Here is a 26,373-nt window from a genome sequence, read left to right as displayed (position 1 = left end):
TTGGTGGGGTCCCAAGTGACACAGCATGTGACCACCCTGCGGTTCACATCAAGTTAGTGACAAGTCAGACGCATGCCACCACCCTATAATACCCCACAAACAATAGACTTAAATGGAACAGGTATAAAGGTAGTGACACACAGAAGCTCAATGGGAAATGTCACCATCTAATGAATGTGTTCGTGGTAACATATTTTCCATGACAAGCCATATCTGCATCATTCCTGCTGGGTAATGATACACTGGGAACGTTATGCAACGGTTAATGTAGCTGGAATAATTACCATCAATATGATGGATTTGACGATATCACACTTTCACAGCCTGGCTCATCAAAAGGATGACATAATAAATGGATTTGTTTGAAGAGAATGACAAGTAATAGATATGTGGGATCGATCTTAGCCTAATGATTAATGAAGCAAATGTGAGATAGCCAAAAAAAAAAAAAGTTCTAGAAAGCATCACCAGACAATTCAAGAAATATAAGGTTCCAACATAACAAATAATCAGGATAAAGCAAAGAAGGGATCAGATGTCCCAAAACCTTCTACAAATCACATGCATAGCAACTATAGGAAACAAACCTCTAAATGAGACAGTAACCTCACCACATTACCACCCAATCATTTTGCATCATTAATCATCGCCCATAAAGTCAAAATTTTCTTCTGAGTCAACAAAACTCAAAAGCATTTTGCTTTCCGTCTTTTCTGTATCAGCTCTTGGAGGCTTGCTTTTCTTTGGCCTTCTGGATCTTCAAAACTTTCTTAACAATCTTCTGCTCTTCAACCAGAAAAGCTCGGATGATCCTGCAAAATCAGCTAGGAGATGAGAGAAAAAAGCACAGAAAGGCATCAAGAGACACCAGCAAGCCAACTAAGAACAGTCACCTTTCTCGGACTGCACTCCCTGATAAAACACCACCATAAGCACGGTTCACGGTCCGCCGGTTTCTAGGCAATCTGGACCTCTTGTACTCAGCAGGCCTTAAATGAGGAATCTGAGAGTAACGACCGAGTATTACAAATATATCATGTTCTCAACGCTCTGGCGGCACATAACTTGAACATGACATTTCAGATAAGTAAAACAAGACAAGACTCAAAAGTTTAACCAATTAGCATATTTTGATCCATTTAAACAAATACTCAATCAACTTCAAGTTACCAAGTAAATATCCTCCAGGACTAAGATTTCCAATCAGCCTTCCAAATGAATCAGCCAAGATCTGAGAATTCCAATGGCCAATACATATTTTTCTGAAAGAAACATATCTCATAACAGTTCCAAACAGCACTTCCAAAATTAAAATTACTAGTATACCAACTTTACAAGAAAATATCTTGAGTACACTATGTCCTTCTAGAAAGATAAGCCCTACTGTAGTTTATTTTTTGTTTAAAAACATAAAAATAAAACTCCTCAACCCTCTTATAGATGGAAGGACAATTATTTTCCACCCCCCGTGAGAACGAGAATATCATTTATCCAAAAGCAGAAAGATGTATATGCCTTGTTGCAGTGTAGATTCAGACTTGAGAAAATCTGTTCTTTGGAGACATAGGCTCAAAGAAAATCAAAGACACTCACATTACTCAACTTGTATGATTCTTTTAATTTAATTCATTCAGAATTTCATATACACCCTATCAATAATGTTTACCATAGCCTCTGATACTAGGGAGAAGTTAAATGACAATGCAGAATGTTACATCAAATACTTTAGCTATTCGGTTCCATCTTCATTATGTGATAAAGAACCAGGAATAATAGTTGCTAGTCTAAAAGTCTAATAGTAACAGTCAAAAATCATGCCGCATGTGGCATAAACATGAATATGAAAATGTGCAGATAAAAAGGGGAAAAACATATGCACAGCTTAAAAGAATCTGCAGGAATACCACCAAGAGGAATAAGGAGCTTGTATACAATAGGGACATTATATAGCCTAAATTGTGAGAGGGCTACATAAAACATAATCATCAGACGATAAAGTAAAATATATTTGTAATATGTAGCAGGAAATATAAAGGTTTCCCAAATGAACCAAAAACAGAACACGAATACTAATGCATGCCAAATTGAAAGCAATAAAATAAATGACAGCAATTATTAAGAAAGAATGTTAGTTGCACTATAACAGCACCTATAGTACAGAGACTCTATATTTGATCATCTTCTCTTCCAAATTTAAATATCATAACACAAGTTTTCATTGCAACAATGTAACTCTTAACACCAATTGCTAAAAGATCGAAGTCAGAACTTGAATTGGTGACTTTTATAATGCAAAAGACAGCTCAAACTGCTAATCAATGCAAACTTTGACAAAACAGAGCTTCAGCAAGCTCTGAATTGACCATAACAGTACAGAATTGCTTAAATCTAAGCATAAGGTGTAGCCACAGTCATTCAAAACAAGCTCACCAATCACAAAAGAAAAAATGATTAAGGAGAATATTGCATCAAACAGATTTGATGCATTTATTTATTCACACTAACAAGACCTAGAGGATATAGTGCACCATTGGATGCATTTCTCTTACAATTTTCATTAACCTGGAAGGAAGCCATTTTTTAACATTCCATGCTAACGATTTAACTTTCAGCTTTAACAAGCTTAACTAACCAACTGGAAGGTGCAATTGGACACCAAAGCATGTGCTTTACAGTGGGACTTTTCTTTCAGTTACATTTTCTCACTTGCAATTTCCAGCAACCAAGATGGACGTTCTGGATTTAATAACAACTCTGTTATGCTCCACTTCTGCTTCATGTTGCTTGATATAGAGGATTGTTCATATTTTATTTGTTAAACAAAACATTCGAGTAACTCATCACTTGCATCATGGGCTAACAAACTTAATCAACCAAGGCTACAACAATCGCATTAACCCCATTAGTGATTTTTGTTTTTATTTTTATTTTTTTTGCATAAAGATCACGTTGGTATCCAATACATCACATAATTCAGAATAGAGAAGTATTCTATCGTTCACAATGGTCTACACCATTAGCTTGCGTCTCCAAACGAACGACGACAAAAAGTCCATATAGTTGATTTAACAATGTATGGCAAAACTTCCCAAAAAATAGAATAGCTTTGACGTATTACAATAGCAACCACCAGAAGTAAATCCAATAGATATCTCAAGCAACACATCTAAACCCTAACATCAATACAATTATATATGCAGAAAACTAATTATCCTTAAAACCAATTGCTCGAAATTAATCGCTAATTAGGGAAAAACTCCAACTTAAGCTCGGAAGAGAAACGGCGAAGAGCATCGCTTACCCCTTGGATTCTCTTGCCAGTCACCGGGCATTTCGGTCCGCTCGCTCTTTTTTTGGTGTACTGGTAGACAAGCCTCCCACCTACGTTTTCGAATCAAATCCATTCAATATAATCCACCAAAAATAGAAACCAAACAAAACATAGATCCAAAACCCCAAAAACCCTATCTCCCAAGCCACACGAGATTAAGAAAAAAAAAACCCGACCAGAATCGAATCAAAACAAAAAAACTAAACAAAAAAGATGCGATCGAACGGGCAAGGTCGCCCTAGAAAGAGATCTGACACCCCCAAAACTATCAAAGAAGTCGGCAAGATGAGATATTTGCCTGGAGTTTTAACAACCCTAGTCTGGTTCGACTTGGTGGCATAGCTGTGGCGCTTCCTATACGTTAATCGCTGCACCATGTTGGGCTCCGCTCTCTCCTCCCCCTCTCTCCCTCTCTCTCCACTTCGGAAGCAGGAAGCAGAGGACCCAAGAAAAGGGAAGCGCGGCGCTGGAAGCAGGAAGCAGAGGACCCAAGAAAAGTAAAACGGCGCTGGAAAGGGCTACAAATAGGAGGTGCTTGAGAGCAACCTAAATCCGACGGACCAAATTCATCTGATCCTACGGATGTAATCCATTTTATATACGATAAGGTTGACTCGGTCGCTTTGGTCTGGTTTGTCGTCGATCTAACATCGTGTGAACCATTCTGAACTAATGATGCCTAACTTGAGTTAAGCCAAGGTCAAGTTTTTGACAATGCTTGTTCGCTTAAGTAAATATTATTTTTAAATGCATAATCTTTTTATCAAGTGCTAAAAAGAAAACAAAACGTTAATTATCAATTTCTTGGGCAATTAATTATGACAAATAAAGCAATGTGTTCGTGTTTACTTTAATAGACTATTAAAGCCTAAAATGAATCATCTAAAAGGATACTTATTTTTACAAAAATAAAAATAAAGTATTTTTTTTTTTAAATATCCCTTTAAATATGATTATCTTACTTTCCTATCATCCGGGGTTAGGGTGTTTCTTTTTTTGCGAAAGAAATATTCACCTTCATAAGTATACCATTAAATCATCCACTGGTCGCTTTGAGAGATGCATGTAAGAATTATGACGCAGCTTTGAGTGCTTTACATAGGTTACCCCTTTATTTGAAGGGATTTTTGGATATAACATAGGTTGAAACTGCCGGCGTTGCCTCAACGCTTGCCTAGGAGCTGGATTAAACCTACTGTGTCCAAACCTATAGCAATTGCAAGTTGTCGTTATTTGTTGAGCAGAGTTGCAGTTCGAATCAGGACCAGTTACAGCTTGAAAAAGTTTTGATAGATTTTTGTAACCTGTAAAAATAATTTTGGCTGCAGTATAACTTGTAAAATTCATCCACCTGAAATCCTGCCTAAGACCTTAAAGCAGGATCTTAAAAGCCTAAAGTGCTTGAAGGGATGAAGAATGAATAAATGAAGACACTATGTCTCTTGCCATTGTTACATCTGTTCATTCCCTTGAGCACTCGGGGCTGTTGCCACTGCTGCATCTAGAATTCTAATTCACAAGGATGGTCAGAGGTTCATAACACCACTAATGGGCAGATAAAACCAATTTTGGTGCAGAATTACCAATGGTTGCTACATTTTCTATACAACAATTGTCCGGTCCATAGTATCTATTGGAGAGCTTCATGGTCCAGCAGTGGCAGCAAAATTCTACTGTCTGTGAACATGGCAACTGTGGAGGATGGACTTGCACATTAATTCTTTGCACAGTTGACACATGGGTTCCTATATGTGTCTTAAAGAAATTCCTTTTAACTTCCATCCATATCATTTATCGAGCAGTGACTCTGTGCATCCCATGCCCTACCTAGACTTATCTTGGTTAACAAAGTATTCTGCGCATTTATAGATTTTTTTTTTTTTTTTTGGCTAAATGGAATATTTATACACAACGAATATAAGTATAATTCAAAAAATCAAAAAAAAAAATCCTAAATAACATCGGTAAAAAAAAACATCAGTCTGATTGATCCTTAAATAATCAGCTACAAAACTCGCAATCCAGTCGGCTGTGGAGACATGGAGTTTGTCTCTCAATAGACATGTTTAATGTCAACGAAGCACATGCGCAATATGAGAAATAATCTCCATCTGTTTATTTTTATATTTTTTTGGATGTAAGAGAAGTAAAATGACCTACTCGTTTGGAAGAGGAAAAGACATCCGTGGAAAAGGAGCATGTATTATCAGTCTTATTCACTTTCAGTTCTTTTTAATTATGTATTACTAACAAATATTTGTTTACTCTAACAATTCATTCCCTTTGTGAAATGAATGATGGGTTTTCCTATCTTTTGCTTCAAAGGAAAAGAAACAAATGTTTGTTCAAAAATTTTATATGGTATAAAGAAGTAAGTGTGCAGACATGAGTTGAAGTCCCTCTTATGCATGCGTTCGGAATCACTTGACTTACAAAATCAAACAAATAAGACTAGTTATCTTTGAGTGCATGCCACCATCTAACTAATAACATTAGGGGAAAAAGCTTTGTTCATACAAATAAATGAAATATAGTTAGTTAATTAACAATCTAAACAAAGGTCCATTATTATCACAGTAATGAACCCTGAAGAACCTATGTGGAGAACAGCATATGATAAACCCGGTCCTCCTAGATCATGCAAATTACACTTATACTCGAATAGCGTCAATCCCAACATGGAAATAGCAAAAATGCAGGCTCCCTATGGATCTTTCTATCTACAAAAGCTATCTTATTTAGTTTCTTATGGCACCACACCAGCTGATCAGTTGTAATTCTGGACATTTTTAATACTCTTGCTACCAACTTCAGGTCTATCTGAGAGAAGAAAAGGTCTAGATTGGATCGGTCCTCTTTTGGCTTTTTGAACTTCTTGACTAGGCAATTGCCAGTTCTCAGAATGTCTTTTAATTTCTTCTCTTTCTGCACCACAGAAAAAAGAAAGATGGTTAGAATAGAAAAAGTATTCTATAGTGATCTTTGCTACCAATCTGTTATGAACTCTTTCAAAGTACTGATTTCTTTTTAAAAGGAAGGAAGCTTAAGATTCTAATGTTGTATACTCTAATGAGATCCATAAGTTCATATTTATCTTTATTACAAATCATAAGTTCTATACTAGTAAGCATCAAAACCAGTTAATGGATTCAGTAGAGAATGTCATGATTTTGTGCTTGCTCAATTGACAATTCCAACCAGCTTAAGACCAGGTGGGAATCCACATTGCTCTCCTTGTTATCCAAAAAAAAAAAAAAGGCAGAAGAAGAAGAAAAAAAGAAAAAGAAAAACAGCTTAAGACCAGAAACAGACACAAAGTTTAATTACATTGTTCTATAGTAATGCAGAATCTCTAATTGCAAGGAAAATTGTAAGCCTACCTTCTGCAAAATTGCTTCAATATCCATCATAAGTTCATAGTCTGATGGGTTTTGAAGTTCAACCTTAGTTCCCACTATACCCTTTAAGATCGCTGGAGTATCATCTTTGTCTGCCTTGACAAATTTCCAGAATATTCTAATTGACTCTTCCATGATATCTTCTAACCTTTCACTTGTAATCACATCATTACCACTTCTTTGTTTCTCCATTTTATCCTTCAAAAAATCCTCTGTAACATAACCACACTTGGGGTTTAAGATTTATCAAGTTAAATACCAGAATATGAATTTGCCAAGGCTATACATGAAAGTATTTTAAATTTAATGAATGAAAAAAGAAAGCAAACAAATTTGTCAGGAAGCTAAAATTTCATGGCAAGCTTGTGCAATCTGAAACATCAATATTAGCATAGTGAGATTACTAAGGCATATAACATGAAAATCTGTATATAAATACATCTTATAAACTATTGGCAAGCTTGTGATATCACATTTTTGACCTGGATATATTAAAGCAATTATTGCATGCTTTTTCCTTTTGGTACTTAATAGTACTTTCTTTCTGTTTACCTTGGATAACTGGTACTTGAAGAAGATTTCGAAGAACGCATCGATTCTTCACATAATTTCTAGCCTCGGCCCTTGGAAGGACTCATTCTCGATAAACCTTTGTATTATCACTTGAAACTGTTGGAATTCTCCTGCCACTTGATTGTATTGGTGGCTCCTATAAGGATCAGACTCTGGTAGTTCCCTAGTCTTTTCATACTGCCAACGGAGGAATTCCCATGAAAGGCATGTTTGCCCAACATACACTGTTTCCAAGTCATTCCAGAGCTCCTTGATGAACTTCTCTGATGGATCCGCATTGGATTTACGATGAAAAGGCCAGAAAACTTGGGAAATAATAGATGTGATCGTAGGAATTGAAGGTTTTTGAGGCCCCCATGATTGAAGGGGATCCTTCAGTTGGAGAAAGCCTGTGAACAGAAAGACAAGTACATATGTTATTGGCCAACTAAAGTATGTGATCCTTAACAGTCTACTAAATAATTGACATTTCTTTGAAGTCACCATGCTTAGTGAAAAGAAGGTGGAATAAATAAAATGCAAATTAAGCACTGAAATTTTGATGACATGCTTTCAAGAACAAAGGAAATAGATTTGGACTCACCTATTGCATACATCTTTTGATAGTTTAAGATGTCGAAGTTCCTCATCATCTCTCTATAGCTCTTGTAAAACTCATGCAACTCATCCATCGGATCCTCATGCAGAAACTGCTCATCAATCTTCCATGGCTTCAGATCCTCAATTGTCTTTGGGCTTTCTGATTCTTCTAAAATGGTTGGAAGTCCGATGGCCTGCGCTTTCCTCAGTTCCATTTTTAGCTGTTCTATCAGATCCTGGTGTTCCCAGAGAGACTCTAATTCATCAAAATCCTCATCATTCAAATCCTTCAAATTGTTCTCTTGACTTTTCTTTATGCCCTTCTCTGGTGATTTCTTTTCACTTTCAAGTTCTGATTTCTGCACTAGTTCATCCATTTCTCTTACAGGCTCCATTGCAGCCCTTTTATCTGCAAGGTGAATTGGTCTCAAAGGGCTACCAGTAGAACCATCACATCTGGTGTTTGAAGACTCTAAACTGGTTTTCTCAAAAGTACGAATCTTTGCATAATATTCTGCCTCCTTTTCATCTAGGCCCTCAAGTATAGTTTCTGGGTTGGCTGAAACATTTGCAAAGGGGACTTCATCCAATCTCTTTCTAAAACTGCCAATATTTTTAATTGAATAATGCTCAACATCACTGGAATCAGTGAATTCTATGTGCAATGCATTTGAAGCAGGCCATTTTGTTTCTCTGAACTTTCGGACTTCTCTTGATTCAGACTCTCCTTCATTCGTCTCTTTTTTATCTGATACAGGTTTACTCAATCCATTCTCTGACCAGACATCATCTGAATGAATGTTCTTAAAATTGATTCCATTCTCAATATTTGGAAAACAACCTTTATAATCTGCTGATCCTGCATCGGAATTGTAGTAAGATGGCAGCTGGTCTTCTTTCAGTTTGTGGATTTCCAATAATTCTGCTTTATGTCTATCAGTATTCGTCGAAGCTTCTGTAGTATCTGACTTGTGCTCGCACCCAACAAAATCTCTCTCTGATAAAAAAGCCTCGCTGTCTGAATCCATGGTGAGGTCCTTTACTGAGTAACCATCACTGAGACTAAGAGATTCAGACTCCGAGTCAAAGCCAGAGAAACCCTCTGACAAGAACCTTGCACTATCCATTCCTTCTCTCTCACCAAATGAACTAGTCTTGGAATTGAGAGCCATTTCCTTCTCCAAGAGCTTCTTTTTGATCAATATGACATCTTCTGACCTACCTAGCTTCCTTATGTCATTTAGATTATCAGTAGTAACATTTTCCACATGGGGTTCTTGTAAATATTTTGAAAACAGAAAACCTACTTCTTTCTCACTCAATGAACTACTCTCAGAATTAGTGGCTTTTTCCTTGTTCAGAAGCTTGTTTTTGACCGATAACACATTTTCTGACCCTCCCTGCTTATTCAACTCAGAAATATCAACAGCTTTGACAGCAGATTGTTGGAAATCTTTTGCTGACAGTAGACTGTTATCTGACCTGTTGTCTAGTGCATCTTTATCATACAAAAAATTTGTTTCGGAGCTAATATACGACTCCTCACCATGGAAAGTCTTGACATCTGGTTCTTGTACAAATTCACTGAAATCATTATCGGACAAGAAGTGATACTTACTAATGTTTGTGGTTATGGATGATTCTTTTCCCTTAGTGACAGGAATCATGGGTCCTCCTTTTTGAGGAATAGGAACAACAGGTTCATCATTGCTTCCTCTCTGTTCTTCAGAAATTTGGTACTGAAACTTAAAACTGAAACTTGGTTTCTCTTTATCCTTCAAGAATTCATAATCCTTCCCTCCAACTCAGTCATATTTGGCACCAGCTCTAGACGCCTAGAGTCATTCATTGCCAAAACTTTGTAATCATCCTTCTGAGAACTATCCTCGATCTTAAATATTCTGCACACATAGAGAAAGAGAGAGAGAGAGAGAGGAACCTATCAGATTTCACACAACATAAGAAGTCTAAAAGCAAAAGAAATCTAGTCTTCAAATTCAGTTACCTGAAAGCTTGTCTGGCTATAATGCGGAGCAGAAGGATCAGAGAATTGGTGATGAGAAACCAACAGGAACTGATGAGGAGAGCCATTTTGCTGTATATGATATCATTCAATGACTCTTTCTTCATGGAACCCGTAAAGGCACCAATAACAGCAACTTTTCTAATACCCATTGCTGCAAGCCACCCACCCTGAAGGCCTTGTCTCATTTGGAAGCAAACATGGAGTAATTTGAAGCCTTTCTGTTTCTTTCATGGAAATTTTGCAGGAGAAATAGACTCACCATCTGTAAGAACAGGAAAGCAGAGCATGGAGCTTGGTCTTGAAACATGTTTAGGAGGTTGAAATCCCACCTAACTAATGAGATATGAAGATATTGATGTGAAGTTTAAGGAAGGGAGCGTGGGTGGAAAAGAACTCGAGAACCTCTTGGCCTACGGTAAATGCTTTGGTTGCTTAAAAAACTCTGGCTGTCATTATTTTCTTAACTAATCAGTGGATTTGTCTGTTGGGAAGTCCTTCATTTCCACCAAGTGTTTTGAGGAGAGTGTGAATGTGTGATCATGTATGAAAAGCTGACTTGGCAAATGGCCCCCTCAGGATAGCTGTGGGGATGGACCAATTTAAATCCCCCTCTGTGATCTCCTATCTTGTTCTTTCCCATAGAACCTCAATTTTAAAAAAGAAAACAAAAGGCTGAGTCATCTTCCAATATATAGAATCCTAAATGCAGTGTCATGTGTGATTAAAATATATCTGATGATCTTTATACCACCACCGAGAATGATTAAGATACAGTTGTTATGAACCCATTTTATTTGATCCGTGACTTGCAGATTCTAATGATGCAGTTATCATTTACCACCAGTCTAGGTTTGTGTTTGAGCCACTGACCTCAACACCGGTCCACTTGGTCCATTGAAATCCTTAAAATTAGTTTCACCTAACAGTTTTGACATGCGACATAAGGTCACTCAGTGTTGTTGTACAAGCTATGAACCTTCTAACTTATCTATGGGTATGACTTGGTTGGCATCTTTCATGCCGGTGTAGGTATGTGCACCTCATTTTCGATGGTTCATCCTGAAACAAAAATATGTAAGTTTTGTAACATAATTTAACCTATACTTCTGTTTAAGAAACCTCCTCAAAAGTCTTCAACTGTCATTTCTGCTGCAGCCTAATACAAAGTTCCAATTTGTTTCATATTAATTAATAAGCTAAGATTGTTTTTGACCTATATGAACACGTCAAGAAATTAAAATGATTGATGTTGTAAGCATTTCAAAGATTGTATGATATTGAAAGGATAGTTTTTTGACACCTTCTTCGTATACACTCTCACCCATAGAACGCCTAATCATCATATCGGTGTCATAATTGATCCATGATTGGCATTAGCACACCTAATTCTAACTAGGCCAAAAAAAAAATATGGGCTTTCGCATATTCTGAGTACGATCAAGAAGTTAACAATGAAAGATGTTGACAATTTGCATCAAGTTGGAGATTAGTTTTTCAATTGTACACGTAATTGGAACATGTCACCCACTGAAATTTTCAATGGAGAAGATGGGCAGTTAGGAATTTTCTGTGGAAGAAATGTATAATGGTGCAGTAAAAAAGCTTGTAAAACACAACTTAACCAGGAAATTTATCTTGCATGACATCCACAAAAGTTGAAGACTTGTGAATAGGGGGTACACCTTTGTTTTCAAGTCTGTGAACGTTTCTTGGAGGCTCTCTGTCGTTCTCTTTTCTTCTCCACCATACTTAGCCCCCATTACAAGCTCAATTTGCTTTGGAATTCCACCAGTGGTCTTTAATAGTCTGTAGTCCATTTGAGCCCAAGAGAATTTTGGAGGAAAATTAGAATTTTAACACCATATCCTAGTGGGACAACGGTACCTTTTGTGGGTCCAAGAGCTAAACTGTTGCAAGCCGAAATATTGGGGACCAGCATGTAACTTTCCCGATCCAATAGTGTCGGTAATGATCAGGGCTAACAGTGTTTGTACAATAATCTAGCCTCACTATGAATTGCACACCAGTGGAAGATGCTGAACACCAATAATATGGGAAGATTTTTTTAATATAATTTTTTTCAAACTTGGATGGAAGGAAGCCTGCCCAAAAATTGGGTGAGGATGGAACTCGAATCTAGGCCCCACCAATAATTCTACTAAATGAACCATTTGGCACTCTCAGAACCCCACCCCCTTTTTTTTTTTGTTTCTTTTGTCTTTTCCCTTTTTAGAACTACTGAGGTGTTCTTCACCAACCAAAAGCCAACTCTTAGTTAAAATGGAACAAGTTATAGCTCAAAACAAGTCATGGTACAAGATGATTGTTAAAGACTTAGCTATTTTCGTTGTATGCAAAACACTCCAAGATCTGAACATCCACATATTTGTTGGCCTTCGTTGGAGACCGAGGCATTTTCTTAAGATAGTCTACACGCTTCTCACAAATTAAGTGCATTGTAAGAGAAGATGATGACTTATATTTCCAGTACAAGTCGTGAAAAAGAGTCTCTAGATTGATGGCTTGCAAGCCAATAGGGTCCAACCGGTTGGCGTATTCTCCTATCAAAAAGAGGTTGGTGTCCAATACTGCAGAACTTATATCCTAAATCACGTTTACCACATTAGCGGTGCATCATACCAATTACATTTTGAATAGGCCTTCCTCTTAAAAAATTATTGGTTAGAGTGGTTCCATGGTGTGTATCTTGCGTCATCCAATAATAAATCATCATATTATCCAAAAAAATTATTTTTTTCAAAAAAATAAAAATTATCAGCCAACTGATCATAGTTAATAGTGAAACTTTTTTTATTTAAAATTTTCTATCAAATTTAGATACCGGTGCATCTTTTTTCAATATTGAATAGTGCAAGATATACGTAATATAACCGTTCTAATCAATAATTTTTTTGTACACTGCTGATATGATGCATGTGGTGTAGAGCATAATTTTCCCCAATACAGAGGACGATGTGTAAACATGCTGCTTGCTTGTAACTACCTGTCTTAATCATTCTATTTTTTTAATGATACAGTAATAACTATGACTGAGAAATTGATTTTTTTTTTTTTTTTTCTTATGGAGAAATACAGTGGGGACAGTTGTTGGGATTCCAAACTTTCAACCTGTTTCCACTGGAGTGGAGGCCCATAATGTTGGTTGAGAAAACTACAATTTGCGGCGACGATTCAGTACATTGTGTTCTTTTTCCCTTAAGGGAGGACCTCGAAATATTAGCATGGGGAACAAGTTATTATTGGATCATACTGACCAAGTTACATGTTCCAAATTTGGATGGTGATCTCGCAGCATCTAAAGCTACTTTTATGTGAGAAAAGGCCAGTCAAGCTACCTGTGCCCACAAGAACAAAATGGCCAAGCTTTCCCATGTGATTCTTGTCCCATTTGTTGTCGTGGGACATTAGTTAGGTCACTCTACTTCAAATTTAGACCTAGGCAGTTATCATGTTACGGTTTTGATTGGTGGAGCATTTACAAGATAAATCAATATTTGGGCCTGAGAATGGCCCGATCATATGGACCCAACCTTGCCAATGTATTAATGTCGTGCCGGGTTAGGTCCAGCTTGGAGTTGGGACCAAGCCATTTAGTAATTGTTAGCCAGGGACAAACATAGTGGTTTGATTTGAGACACGACCCGTTTCTCTGATTAATTTAGATGTAGTGCAAACGGTCGGAGGGACTAAGAGCCGATTAGACCTGAGTTGATGTAGGTCCGGAATTAATTGACTAATTTGGTCGGGCAACATAGACTAATTCCAACTTGGCTGAACCAGTCCAAGTATTTTGCATGAACCCTGTACCAACCCATTTGGAAAAACTGGATAAGAAGCAGAAAGGAAAAATCTATGTTCACATTTTTAAGTTAGTGGAGCTTTCCTGAGTGGTGGTTGGAAAGAGGAGAAATCATACCCTATATTACCCGAACCACATGATAATATATATAGATAATCATAGCTGCTTATTTCTGTAGTGGTGCAATCTTCATTAATAATTTTAGATTAAATAGAAGGAATAGCTCTCTTTTTTTTTTTTTTTTTTTTAAAAAAAGAGTTGGGGGGGGTGGGGCGACCACCATAGCTATCCTATCTGAACGACATCATGAGGGCCCCTATTTTGCTGGAGAAGAAATAACTCTTTCAGCTATCTCTTTTTAGCCCAAAGTGGGATTTGATTATCTTTATCTGCAGGAGACTTAACAGTTGAGCTAATTTTAGATAAACAAAAAAAAAAAAAAAAGCCCTCTAACCTAATATGCCCAAACTTCTCTTTTTCTAATAAGTGGGATTTGGTCATGGATCTCCTACACAACTAATAAGAGACTTGACTAATTAATTATGTTAATTACTGTGACCTTTTCCCTTTCTTTATATCAAAATTTAAAGATGAGTAATAAAATATTAAAGAACTATGGGGTTGGAAAATGGCACCTGTTGGCCTTGCCTTTGGGAGTCATCCAAAATTCTTTACCCATCTGTAAAGCCTCATAGAAATTCTGATCAATAGCTGTTAAGGATTTTGTCTTTAGGGTTCATAGATTTCAATCATATGAACTTACAAACCAATATATGTGATTGGATTAGACCAATTTAAAATGATAAATTCAACACATCCTAGAAAACTGTTTTTAGCTTCTTCCAGATTATCACCAGTGTTTGTATATTTTAAAGTTGAAGTCTTTTGTATTGAGTTTGTGGATGTCAACTGGATTACTTGATAAAGCTATTACCAATTAATTGAGTTTGAATCTAACCTGAACTACATTAAAGCTTATTATTTCAATAAATTAGACGGAAGTAAAAAAAATCATCTGTCATTATCAGAAAAAAAAAAAAAGAAAACACAAAGAATCTATTTAATTCGAGATCAAAATCAGAATTAGAATGAATTTAAATGAAAATCAGAATAACTATATGCTTTGATTTTTTTGGTTCCTGACCGATATTAGAATGAAAATTAAAATTAAATTTGAATATTAAAAAAATGAGGATTGATTTTTAAATTATTTATATTTTTTCGTTCTCTTTTGAAGTCAGAATGGAAATGAAACACTTTCAAACAAATAGTTGAAATGAAAAACACTTATATCCATTTCAAATTTTAAGTCCAACTCCCTTGATCAAATATGCCTTAGGAGTTAGGAGACCATCCTTTCTATCAAACTTTATCTCTTTAAAAAACAAATTAAGCTTGAGTCAGCTTACTAAATTTCAAGTAAATTTCAAATGGAACGAGGACTAAATATGAACGAATGAAAAATAAATCAACATATTGGAACTCATGGAACTGGCGACTGGAGTTTGAACATAATTTTCTTAATAAAGAACAACCAATCCCTCTATCCATCTCACTCTCTCTTTTAAAAAAAAAAAAAAAAAAAAAGGTTGCGTGGGAATTTATTATTTATTTCTGAATGTTCTATTCAGACATCCACATAGCCCCAATGTTTCTTTACGGTTCAAAGTGCATGCGTGGCAGGGGTGAGATTGCCCAGGATGGCAACCCGGAACCTAGCCATCCATCATCCATCTCCACAAATGATAAATGTCACCGGTTGGATTTTTTAGACCGTCGATACCATCCATCATCTAACAAATGTCAAAGATTAACGGTCAGGGTCATCCAAACAAGGTGGAGCCAAGTTACCCACGTCCAATACTTTTCTGGTGTCCAAAAATATCAAATCCCGAAGTTTTGTGGGAATAGAAAGAGGAAGAAAATAGAAGTCAGACTGTGGGAACGGAAGTGAGCCGCATTTCCTCTCTCTCGCTCTCTCCATCGCTTCTCTTCCGATCCAAACCCTAACCCTTGAATTCTCTTCGCGCCATGGCGACCTCTGCTGCTCTCTTCCTCTCTCCTGCCCCCGCGAGCTTCTCTCGCGCGTCCCATCTCTCTCGTTCTTGTATCCTCTCTCTTCGGGTCGCGACGCAGCTTCGAATCCGGTGCGTCTCTTCTTCTATCGATTCTTCTAACGCCTCCGCCGTCGTAGAAAAGCACTCTTCTTCATTGAAGGTAATCAATGCTCGATGATCTGCTTTTCTTTCCTTAATTTCAATTTAAGCATGTAGAAGTACTCGATGGATGTCCAAAAATTGATGTTTGAATCGATAGAAGGTTTGTAGAATTTTGTGAAAGAAGTGGTTTTGTTCGATTAAGTTTCCAAATTTCCAAGATTCATTGTTTGGAATGCCATTTTTATGCGATTTGTATGATCTGATATTCTGTTAAATTGCTTCTATTGGGGGGGAAAAATGATCTTTTGCTGTGGAAAGAGTGGCTGGGCTATTGGAGCCCTTTGTTTAGTAAAGAACTGTGCTAACTGTTCATTCTAGCAGAATAAATGGATTGTGATGGCTAGATATGTCAAATTGGATGATTTGACTATAGAGTCCAACATTGTTTGATTCTAAATTCTGAGCAGATGCCTGTTAATTTGAATAGCTTCTGCAGTCCAAGATGGAGTTGGTAGCCAAATATAACTGTATGACATAATAAAAAGAATAGCTAAAGCTCTGCAGGAGCAATTGAGCTGGTAGTTAATTGCAACATGGTTTGGGCAGAGTAGTTTTTCATTGGCCAGTTCCTTTGCTTAATTCTTGTATTTTCTGCATGCATGTCCTACTGGTTTTTTATCGAGGCTTTAGTTAATTGAATAAGCAATGGGAAGTTGGACTGCATATTGCACATGTTTAGAAATCAGTTAGCTCGAGGATACATTGGCTACATAGACATTATATTTTCTTTCTTTTTGTGGGCCTCTATGTCAGCACGTGCATGGATGGAAAGGCTTGATATACTAATTGGGTCAATTTTTCATAATTCTAGTCTGTTACTAATGAGGCATTAATGTAGTTTGAATTTTGTAATTTCTACATGCTGATCGAAGTGAAACTCCAATAATCATTCTTGATGATGCGCCCTAACTACCGATGTATTGCTTTTGTTTCTATTTTATTGTTGTAAACTGGGTCAAGATATCTTTGTGCCTTCTACTCATCATACGCTTTCTTGTTGCTTTTAGACTAATAAATGGCAATGGAAGTTTGATGGCAATTCTGTCAACGTGTACTATGAGGAATATGAAGGGGGGAGTGCTGCCAATGTCAAGAATATTCTAATGATACCAACGATCTCGGATGTTAGCACTGTTGAGGAATGGAGAACAGTTGCTAAAGATATTGTTGCACGAGAAGAAGTCAAATGCTGTGCTACCATAGTTGATTGGCCTGGTTTGGGTTATTCAGACAGGCCCTTTCTTAATTATAATGCTGACACCATGGAGGATTTCTTAGTTCAATTTATGAATGCCCCGAATAGCCCATTGACACAGTCAGGTATAAATTTCTTCATTGCACTATATTTGTAGCTATGGTGATTGGACGATCCCTTGTACCAAATATTTCAATGTTTTATTCAGCAAAGCTTGAAATACAACTTCTAAACAATTTTCATGTAGAATGATTTTCAACGATCATAGGTTAGAAAACTCTAGAAGCACGTCTTGGTGTCATTCACCCTGCTTCACTGTACTAGAGCCATCCATGTCAGTCTTTTAGTAATATTTATGACTAAATTAATTGATAATCATCCACAAATGACCCCATATATGTTTCACTTCTTACACTCTATTTTGGAATGACCAGTTTTAAACCTTTATCTTCAAAATTTGCATCCAAAGTATACTAGTTATGACTTAATATTTTGTCTCATCTACCAATTTTCATTGACAAATAACTTAAACCCAAGATTTTTAAAACATGAGTAGTTTGTGCATTGACTAAAAGAAAGAAAAGGCCAAAGAGCTTAACTGCCTTCTAGCATAGAACTATTGCCACACTAAACTCCTCGGCTCCTCTTTTAAATAATTTGTAAGCTTTTAGGGGCTTTCTGGATGCCCTTTGACTCTGTAATGTCTGTGGACCAAGCCCAAGAAGAAGCCCATTCTCATTTTTCTTGTCATTAACATACTTAAATGAGTACTTGGGTCGATGGGTATCTGTGAAAGTATCCCTTGGAAACCTGAGATGTCATTAATAAGACTTTTGGGCATGTTGTAAAGTGTCCCTTAGAAATTTTGAATGGTTACTTGGTAATTGTCAACCCTATGTCTCTTATGCCTGGGGGGTCATCCTCCACTAGCATTTTATTTGAAACTCCATCTATTTTGGTGGGGATGGCAGGTGAACTGGGATCCTCTACTGTGCTTGTTTTGCACTATAGAGATCCGTGCATGGTTAGATGGGCAATGTTGCCTATCCAACAAATGGACGGCTGTCAACCATCACATTATCTGCTGTGTTTGGCACGGCAACATGATGGGCGACAACAGACCATTTTGAGGTGGATGAGCCCATCCAACCATGCATGGGCCTCTGCAATGTGTGCAAAAAAAAACACACACCATAGAGGATCCAAACTCATGGTAGGCAAGCCTATAATTCTTGGATTTTTGCCATTTGCATCAAACTCAAACTTTTTCCTTCTTGCATGTGCACCCAAAAGCACAAAATTACAAGTAGATATTGATTAGTAGCATACTTGATCAAATGGATGATTTTCTTGCCTATCACGGATTCCATACTACCTCCCATGGACTGTTAATATTTCATGAGGTCATATATATGTTCATATGTATGTGTGTATCTAACTGATCTAATCAGTCTATTCTGAGTTGAATCTAATTTTATCTTAAGAAGGAGATTGTCTTGTTTCTTGCTCTTTCCTTTTGTGGTGGATTCCATAAGGTGATGAGTGCCTATCCCAATTGTACTTGTGTTACTTTCTTCTGTCTCATTGCTTGCATCCTGCTGTCAACCTTGGGATATGCTGAGTTCATGTGATATCTCTGATATGGAGGGGAAATGCCTGGGAGAGAAAGAAGAGGACCTTGGGGAGTCTGCTGATCCCAATATCTCAAAATTCGAAGATTTTGAGTCACCCTTGAGGTGTATTTGATGATTCTAGAATATGTGTTTCTCTTGTATTTAAAACACTAGGGAAAATTATTTGCCAAAACCAATAATCCTAGATATCACTGATCTGCCAAGTGCATCCAATATGACGCTTGACATTTATCATCCATTCCTTTATACCAGTAGCTTCTTTTGGTGTTGGTAAATGCATTGGTCTCTCTTGAATTGGTTATTTTCTGTTGTTCACTGTAGCTTTCTAATTTTGTTTTCTATCTCACCTGTTACTTTGAAAAGATGCCGAGTTGGTAATTTTTGGTGGAGGACATGCAGCAACTATAGCACTTCGTGCAGCTGGGAAGGGTCTAATCAAGCCGTCAGCTATTGCAGCTGTTGCACCTACTTGGGCTGGTCCCCTGCCTATTGTCTTTGGTCGAAGTGAATCCATGGAATCAAGGTATATGCGTGTACCCATTGCTTTTCTTGCATTTTCTTATAAAAATGAATATCCTGCATTCAATTTCTAGTTTTACGCAATTATAACTACTTGGATCTCTAAATCTCAAACTGATTCAGTTGATCTTATCCAAGCTCATGTTGGAGCACTAGGGGCCTATTTGGATTCATGGGCCCAAAATCCCATAGGATTCATAGTTTAGGCCTATATAATTGGGGAAAATGAGCTTGGGCTAGGCTTGTATTCAGAAATACCTAGGAGCTTGTGGAGTGGGCCGGCCCGAATCCCATAGGATATATATATATATATTTTTATCCTATGGGATTCCAAGCTCATTTTCCCCAATTATATAGGCCTAAACCATGAATCCTATGGGATTTTGGGCCAATGAATCCAAACAGGCCCTTAAGAGATTTAAACTTTTTTTCCCATCTTTATGTGTGTTTATGGGAGGTTGCATCAACATTGGTGGCTAGTCTGCTATGTGCCGTGAAAATGTTGTCCATGTCACAATCTTGTACCTTGTTTACGTTATGTTTTGGTCATCAAAAAGGGCAAAAAAGGTTTTTTCCTTAAAAAGAAAAAAAGAAAGAAAAGGTAGGTTGTTATTAGCTGGGTTTGAGATCCTGACATATATAATTTATGCCATATAGATAGATGAACATCCTAAAAGCCAACCTTCTTCTTTCCTTGATTGTAGAATTTTTTGGGGTTGCACTTTGATTGCCAAAGCACAAACTGTGACACCAAGTAGGTACGCTTGTCCATTCACCGACGGGTCTTCAATGTCATATGTTAAGCACTTTTCTTGTCCATAGTCTAGGACCAGATAAAGAAGGGTCTTTGCTAATTCGAAACCTGGTCTTCATTTTGGAACTTCCCATAACTTGATGAATCATAAGAGCTATAGAGATAAAGGCTTGTCTTTAGGGTTGGGTATGAATGCTGTTGGTTATACTCTGTTATGGGCCATAAGCATATGTAGAATTATTTTAAGCATTTAAAGTTGCAGTTCCTATTCTACAAACATAGTAGTGAGATGTCTAGGGTTAGATCCGTAGTGGTGGCATCACCACCAAATTCTCTAAATATTCGAGAGACCATGTGTTATGGTCCAAAATAATTTGGACCCCACTGTTTCCATCCTTTACATTTGGTATCAGAGCTTGAACCCTAACTCTTTACAGGTTATATGTAGCCAAATTATGTGCCATACTGGAAGGGTTACCTCTCATGTAAAAAGAATTTCTTCACAGGATTAAAGTGAGGGCTTGCTTTAGAAAACCAAAGTTAAATTCACCAGAGCAGCCCATGTCTATGGAGCAATATTGTTTGTCATGATTTTGAGCATCTACAACCTAGATTTACAAGCTTTCATTCCAAAAATTCTTCCAGCATCCTGTTTTGGTTCCTATTTTCATTGGGTTGCAGGGATTGACTTACTGTGTCAACTATCTGATGGTATTATACATTCATAACCAAACCCTTTCACAGGTATGGGTTCTTGAGGGGAACCCTAAGAGCGCCGGCGGTTGGTTGGATGATGTATAACGTGCTTGTGAGCAATGAAAAGGCCATTGAATCACAGTATAAGTCCCATGTATATGCAGATCCAGAAAATGTAACCCCCAGCATTGTTCAGAGCAGATATGCGCTGACAAAACAGAAAGGTGCTCGATATGTGCCAGCTGCTTTTCTGACTGGCCTTCTTGATCCTGTTACATCTCGGGAGGAGTTCCTCAAGCTTTTTGCTGAGCTGGATGGGAAGATACCAATTCTAGTTGTATCGACTGCAAATGCTCCCAAGAGGTCCAAGGCTGAGATGGATGCTCTCAGAGGGGCCAAAGGCCTTACCAAGTTTGTGGAGGTACCAGGCGCACTCCTCCCACAGGAGGAGTATCCTTTCACCATCGCAGAAGAGCTGTACAAGTTTTTGCAGGAGAGTTTTGCATAAAAAGCTGAATGAAGATGGCAATTTTGAACTAGACATAACAGTTAAATTTGTATTTGAAATTTTATATTTTCTTACTTGAATAAATTCATAAATTAGAAGTTAAGCTCAGAATTGGAAGTTCTCAAAGTTTTAAATTTTACCACCTTTTGCATTAAAAATGGTCTCTGTTGCACTTTATTTCATTTCAGTCCTCTGCTTGATATTCGGCCAAAGATTACATGTCAAAATCTACTTGAAATGCTGCAAACAGGATATTTGTAAACCTGAAGTACTGAAAATGGTCTTTCTCAGAAAAAAAAACAGAGGAAAACGTTGCAAGACCTTTGATTCAAGTACTTACACAAACGCCTTTGCATGTGATGGAAAACTGCTCTATTTTTTTTTCTGCAAAAAGATGCAGGCAGAAACTGCTCAATTTCGATGAAGACAAGGCAACATGAAATCAGAGAAGGATAGGTACGGGCTTGAATCACAAAACTCTAACATGCAGCTCGTAAATTTTAATATCCACCTGAGTAAATCAGTTTGTGGTCTGTAAGGAGTTTATTCCCTGCAATGCCTTAACAATGATCCGTTCTCTTGGAGTACTATGATCATGGTTTTGCCAGTAATTGGCTTTGTAATGATGCTCTTCATTTCTTCAGGAAATTGCTGAGAGGGCGCAGGCTGAATGAGGTGACCCTGACTGGTGTCCTCTTGTCCAAGGCCTATGTGTTCATGGTCAGTATGCCTCTGAAACGCAATGTCTGAGGACACTGCCCTGGGACTGTGGCATGCACGGTAGCATGTGAGGAAAAAACTCAGAAGTTGACCTCGACGATCTGGTGAATATGTTCTGGTCTCCAATATCTAATCTATGGCTGTAAAGTGGATGCTGCCAAAGTGAGAAGGTATGAGCGACCAAGATAATGCTGGGACCTAGGATGGAGTGTCATGTTCCAGGAGTTTTTGCATGATGTTGAGGATGAGTAGGAGGATGCCATTTCGAGGCACAGCAAGAAACTTGCAGCGGTTTTTGAGTTGGCAAGAATGGTTGGGGAGAGAATCATATGGATTGTGAAGAATCTGAGAATTGTCCAGGTTGCCATATCAAAATGAAGCTGATATTGAAGGTGTATAAATGGGTGATTGTGGCAAGGGATCTTGGTTGGTTTCATTCTCTCGGGGATGGTTCTTGTTCTTGCAGTGATGTACTGGTCAAAAACACGACCCTCGATAGGAGTTACTGAATTCTGAATGTGGCTTCAAAAGCCTTTTTTTCTTTTTTCCTTCAAAGAACTAGTATGCAGACAAGAATATGTTTCCCAAAGGACAAAACCTTTTTTCCTGGTCTTATATCAATTTTTGAGTGTCCCACGTTATACCCCTCTTTTCTTTTCTTTTTTTTTTTGAGTGAACCATGTTACACAACTTCATTTGACTAGTTTTTGTCATCTTAGCTGAAACCTATATGGCTGTTCATCTGATGAGTTATATTGATTCTCCAAATTGTGTCAATGATAAGAAGACTACAAACCTGTCTATCCCTGGTGCAAGGATTTTCTTGAAGATGGTAGCCAGATGAACCGCCACAGGCATAGAATAGACTCAATATCACTTTATTGTGATCGGAATGGAACTGACATTTATGTGCAACTAAACAGATGACAGATGCCTTATTGGTACCTATTGCATCGAAATCTCATGCAAGCTCTGGAAATTCAACGTTCACTAATATACCCAAGACATAGCTCAATTTCAATACTTGACTGAGTCATGTTGCTCAATGTGTCACTAGATGGAGTATAGTTCATTTTGTACCAGAGAAGTTTGGTACAAAGTGCTGCAAATGATCCATCCATGAGAAGGCTACATAACTTTCTTCATAAAAAGCTCAAAGCCATTGGCTGCATTCATGTGATTGTGAAGGGTTTGAGGCAGGCGACTTTGGAGAATCTACACCAGTCACTTAAAGCCGAGGGGAGGTTTTTGTTATTCAAGAGAAGAACTGATATCGCTAATTTTTGCTGCATTACCACAGAACTACATCAATGTAACGGGGATGGTTTCTGGATAATTTTGAAATATTTTATTTTCTGATTTTTTGTTTGTGTCCATACAAAAATTGTTTGAATTAACCGTCATATCCAAAAAAAAAAAAGAAGTTTTAATTTGTCTTGTCCACAAGAGGTTTATGGGATTGAAAATTTCATTACGGCAAGGCACCACTGTTGACAACAAAGCATGCAACCCCTTCCCTTCTCCCCAAGTATTCTTAATTTCTTCTCAATTTCTAGGAGACACTAGCTAAAGCTTGTCAACCTAAGAAGCTTAGGAACATTATTACGCACCACATCTAGCAATTGAAGCGACAATTGCGAAGTAATTGCCTGTGGAAACTTTGCTGCAGCTGGTTCATAGAGGTATCCAGCTGTGGATACGGTGGGAATTGGATGGACCAGTACGAAATCTAAACATAGCTTTGCTAGCAAATGAGCTTGTTGTCTTTGATCTAGTGGTTAACTGTTATATGGGACAATAAATGTGATGTAACGAGTTTGGTTTCTTTGCAAAAGAAAAGAAACATATTGCTGAAGAGGTATGGAATTAGTTAAAGATACCTCTCTCTCTCTCTCTCTCTCTCTCTGTGCGTGTGCTGTTGGATCTCTATTGTTGAAAGCAAATTCTGGGGCCCAGCATGAACTCGAAGTTCCACTCCGGATTTCGTACCTTTCCCACCAGGTGCATTATACTTGTGGCAGGCAAATTCTAGTTTTTAACGACAGTAGTCCCAGTCCAGCAGCCCATTCTGATCGATTTTGTCTCTCAAAAGTGGATGCTTTTGAGAATGAATATTACCGTAAGTCTCCTCTTAACTTGTTTCTCCTTCTTGGAAGTGAGCAACGGTGAATCTAAAAATTTTACTTCGTAAAATAAATATATATATAAAAAAATAAAAAATTATAAAAAATAATATATATATATATATAAATAATAATATATAATATCATAAATATTTTTTATAATAAAATATTATAAAAATATGACAGTAAAATTTTAAATATTATTAAATATTAAAATTATAATAATTAGTTAAAAATTATTTTAATTATATATATATTTGGTATGAGTGAAAAAAAAAGATAAAAAAAAATATTACAAAAAAAAAAGCTAAAAAAAATATACATAATTTATGTTGAGAAAAGAAACAATAAGAACACTGATTTTGTATTGTATTTGAATTTATTAGAGTATAAAAAATAAATTGATATGGGATTTAAATCAAATATAAGAGATGGACGGATGGAAACTATAGAATTGGAGTGGAGTATTAAAAGATAAATAAAGAAGTAATGAATAAAGAAAAAGAAAGAATGAGAGATGGAGGGAGAGGTCAAAGTGGCATGAAAGAGAGAGCGAGTGAGATATATGAGTCATTAAAGAAAGAGAATATAGGTGATAATTACTCTTTTTATCTTTTGATGTAGTCTTTTTAGGATATAAAAAAATAAATTAATATGAGGTTTAAATATAAGAGACGGATAGATGGGGTTGGAATAGAGTATTAAAAGATAAATAAAGAAGTAATTAATTAAAAAAAAAAGATAGAGAGGGAGAGAGAGATCAAAGTAGTGCAAGAGAGAGATAGAAAAAAAAAGAAATAGGACGTGTGAGCTATTAAAAAGAGAGAATGTTGCTTATAATTACTCTTTTGATATGATTTTTTTGTATCCTTTACTTCTTCAAAATTTTATATAAGATATGGAGTCAATTCATAAAATTAGTGAGATCAATTTTGATTTTTCTTATTAGTATATATATATTTGTCTAATGTTGTGGGGTTAATTTTGATTTTTTCTATTAGTCAACATAACTTTTCTAACTAATATATATATATATATGGGGTCAATTTGATCAATTTTTCTATAGGATCAACTAACCCCACATTGTATCATGTGCATCCTTCAATAGAAGTAAGTATTTTTGAGCTCTTGCATTGAATATTTATACATTATATGTTTGGTATTATTTTTTTTATTTTTTTCTTATATCTTTTCACTTCTTTTTGTGGTATCCTTTATCATATTCCTATAATTTCTTTCATTTCTATATTTGAATAAAATTTCAAATAAGTAGTTGAATTCACCATTATTTTTTTTTATTTTTTTTAAAAAAAATTACAGAAATATTTCTTCAACTTTAGCTCAATTTTACTTATATTCTTCGTGCTTTAAAAAGTATCAAACTGGTCTTTCTAGTTATTGATATGTTTCAATATGATCCAGCCATTTATTTTCATTAATAAAATTTTATAAAATAACAAAAATATTCTTATCTTCATCTCCTCCCTCCTCTCTGATTGATCCCTTCCTCCTTCATTGCTGGCGTCTCTCTTTCTCTATTCTCCTTCCTTCTCTCCTTTCTCCTCTTTTCCTTCCTCCTCATTCATTTCTCCTTCCTCTTCTTTCTCTCTCCTCCTATCTCCTCCTCCCATTTCTCCACCCATTCTTCCATTTTCTCTCCTTTCTTTCCATCTATTCTCTTCCTCCTCGTCGTCCTCCTCCAAGCCGTCCATAAACCATTCTCCTCTACGGGGGCTACCTCCATCTCCATCTTTTCTTGTCTTTCTCATCTTTTTTCTTTCCATCATCTTCTCCTCCTTGTCTTCCACCCAATTTCTTATTGGTGGTCCCTCTCCCCTTCTCCTCTTCCTCCTCATCTTCTTTCTCCTTCAAACCAATCCATGAATCCTATCCCCTTTAGATGGCCTTCCTCTATATCCGTTCTTTCTCATCAGCAAAAAATCCTTCCTTCTTCCCTTCCTTCTCTCTCATTTCTTCTCTTCTATGGTGGGTCCCTCCACCTCCTTCCCTTCCTTATCCAATTTGGCTTCTCATCCTCCTCATCCAAATTACTATAAACCATCCTCTTTACAATGGCCCCTTCCATCTCTGTTCTTTTTCGTTAGTAGATGATTATTCTCTCTCTCCTTCTTCTCTATCTTCTTCTCCTTCTTGTCCTTGTTCTCCTCTTCTAACTCATTTCTTACCAATGATACTTCTCCTCTCCTTTTTTCTCATCCACTTTCCTTCTCATTGCCTTCCTCTTCCAAGTCCACCCATGAATAAGGAATATTTTTAT

The 26,373-nt window shown here is 36.8% G+C and overlaps 3 protein-coding genes across 3 annotated transcripts; 1 reads left to right on the top strand and 2 right to left on the bottom strand.

Moving 5' to 3' along the window:
* Window positions 1-486: 486 nt before the first annotated feature.
* On the bottom strand, window positions 487-3,840 carry LOC105058315 (large ribosomal subunit protein eL34). The gene is made up of 4 exons (XM_010941193.4): window positions 3,630-3,840; window positions 3,302-3,381; window positions 894-1,003; window positions 487-812 (listed from the first exon to the last, which is right to left on the bottom strand). Exons 1-4 carry the CDS (start codon window positions 3,706-3,708, stop codon window positions 719-721), a joined length of 363 nt encoding a protein of 120 aa, XP_010939495.1. The 5' UTR covers window positions 3,709-3,840; the 3' UTR covers window positions 487-718.
* A 1,983-nt stretch (window positions 3,841-5,823) lies between these two features.
* Window positions 5,824-10,300, bottom strand: LOC105058318 (uncharacterized). Its single transcript, XM_010941194.3, is given in 7 exon segments — window positions 5,824-6,256; window positions 6,712-6,941; window positions 7,282-7,341; window positions 7,344-7,691; window positions 7,886-9,679; window positions 9,682-9,782; window positions 9,887-10,300. Coding segments are annotated over 7 exon segments (2,997 nt in total). The 5' UTR covers window positions 10,093-10,300; the 3' UTR covers window positions 5,824-5,998.
* A 5,333-nt stretch (window positions 10,301-15,633) lies between these two features.
* LOC105058319 (uncharacterized) lies at window positions 15,634-21,391 on the top strand. Its single transcript, XM_010941197.3, has 4 exons — window positions 15,634-15,944; window positions 16,954-17,266; window positions 19,139-19,298; window positions 20,793-21,391. Exons 1-4 carry the CDS (start codon window positions 15,759-15,761, stop codon window positions 21,250-21,252), a joined length of 1,119 nt encoding a protein of 372 aa, XP_010939499.1. The 5' UTR covers window positions 15,634-15,758; the 3' UTR covers window positions 21,253-21,391.
* The last annotated feature ends 4,982 nt before the right edge of the window (window positions 21,392-26,373 follow it).

The sequence above is a fragment of the Elaeis guineensis genome, chromosome 15 (assembly GCF_000442705.2).
Source record: "Elaeis guineensis isolate ETL-2024a chromosome 15, EG11, whole genome shotgun sequence".
Classification (NCBI taxonomy): domain Eukaryota; kingdom Viridiplantae; phylum Streptophyta; class Magnoliopsida; order Arecales; family Arecaceae; genus Elaeis; species Elaeis guineensis.
This window is presented reverse-complemented; position numbering and strand designations above follow the sequence as displayed.

Coding starts and splice junctions, on each gene's coding strand:
- LOC105058315 (XM_010941193.4), bottom strand. CDS start 3,708: ATGGTGCAGCGATTAACGTATAGGAAGCGCCACAGCTATGCCACCAAG. Junction 3,382..3,629: donor TAGGGTTGTTAAAACTCCAG/GCAAATATCTCA, acceptor TCGAAAACGTAG/GTGGGAGGCTTGTCTACCAG. Junction 1,004..3,301: donor CTGGCAAGAGAATCCAAGGG/GTAAGCGATGCT, acceptor CGTTACTCTCAG/ATTCCTCATTTAAGGCCTGC.
- LOC105058319 (XM_010941197.3), top strand. CDS start 15,759: ATGGCGACCTCTGCTGCTCTCTTCCTCTCTCCTGCCCCCGCGAGCTTC. Junction 15,945..16,953: donor AGCACTCTTCTTCATTGAAG/GTAATCAATGCT, acceptor TGTTGCTTTTAG/ACTAATAAATGGCAATGGAA. Junction 17,267..19,138: donor TAGCCCATTGACACAGTCAG/GTATAAATTTCT, acceptor TACTTTGAAAAG/ATGCCGAGTTGGTAATTTTT.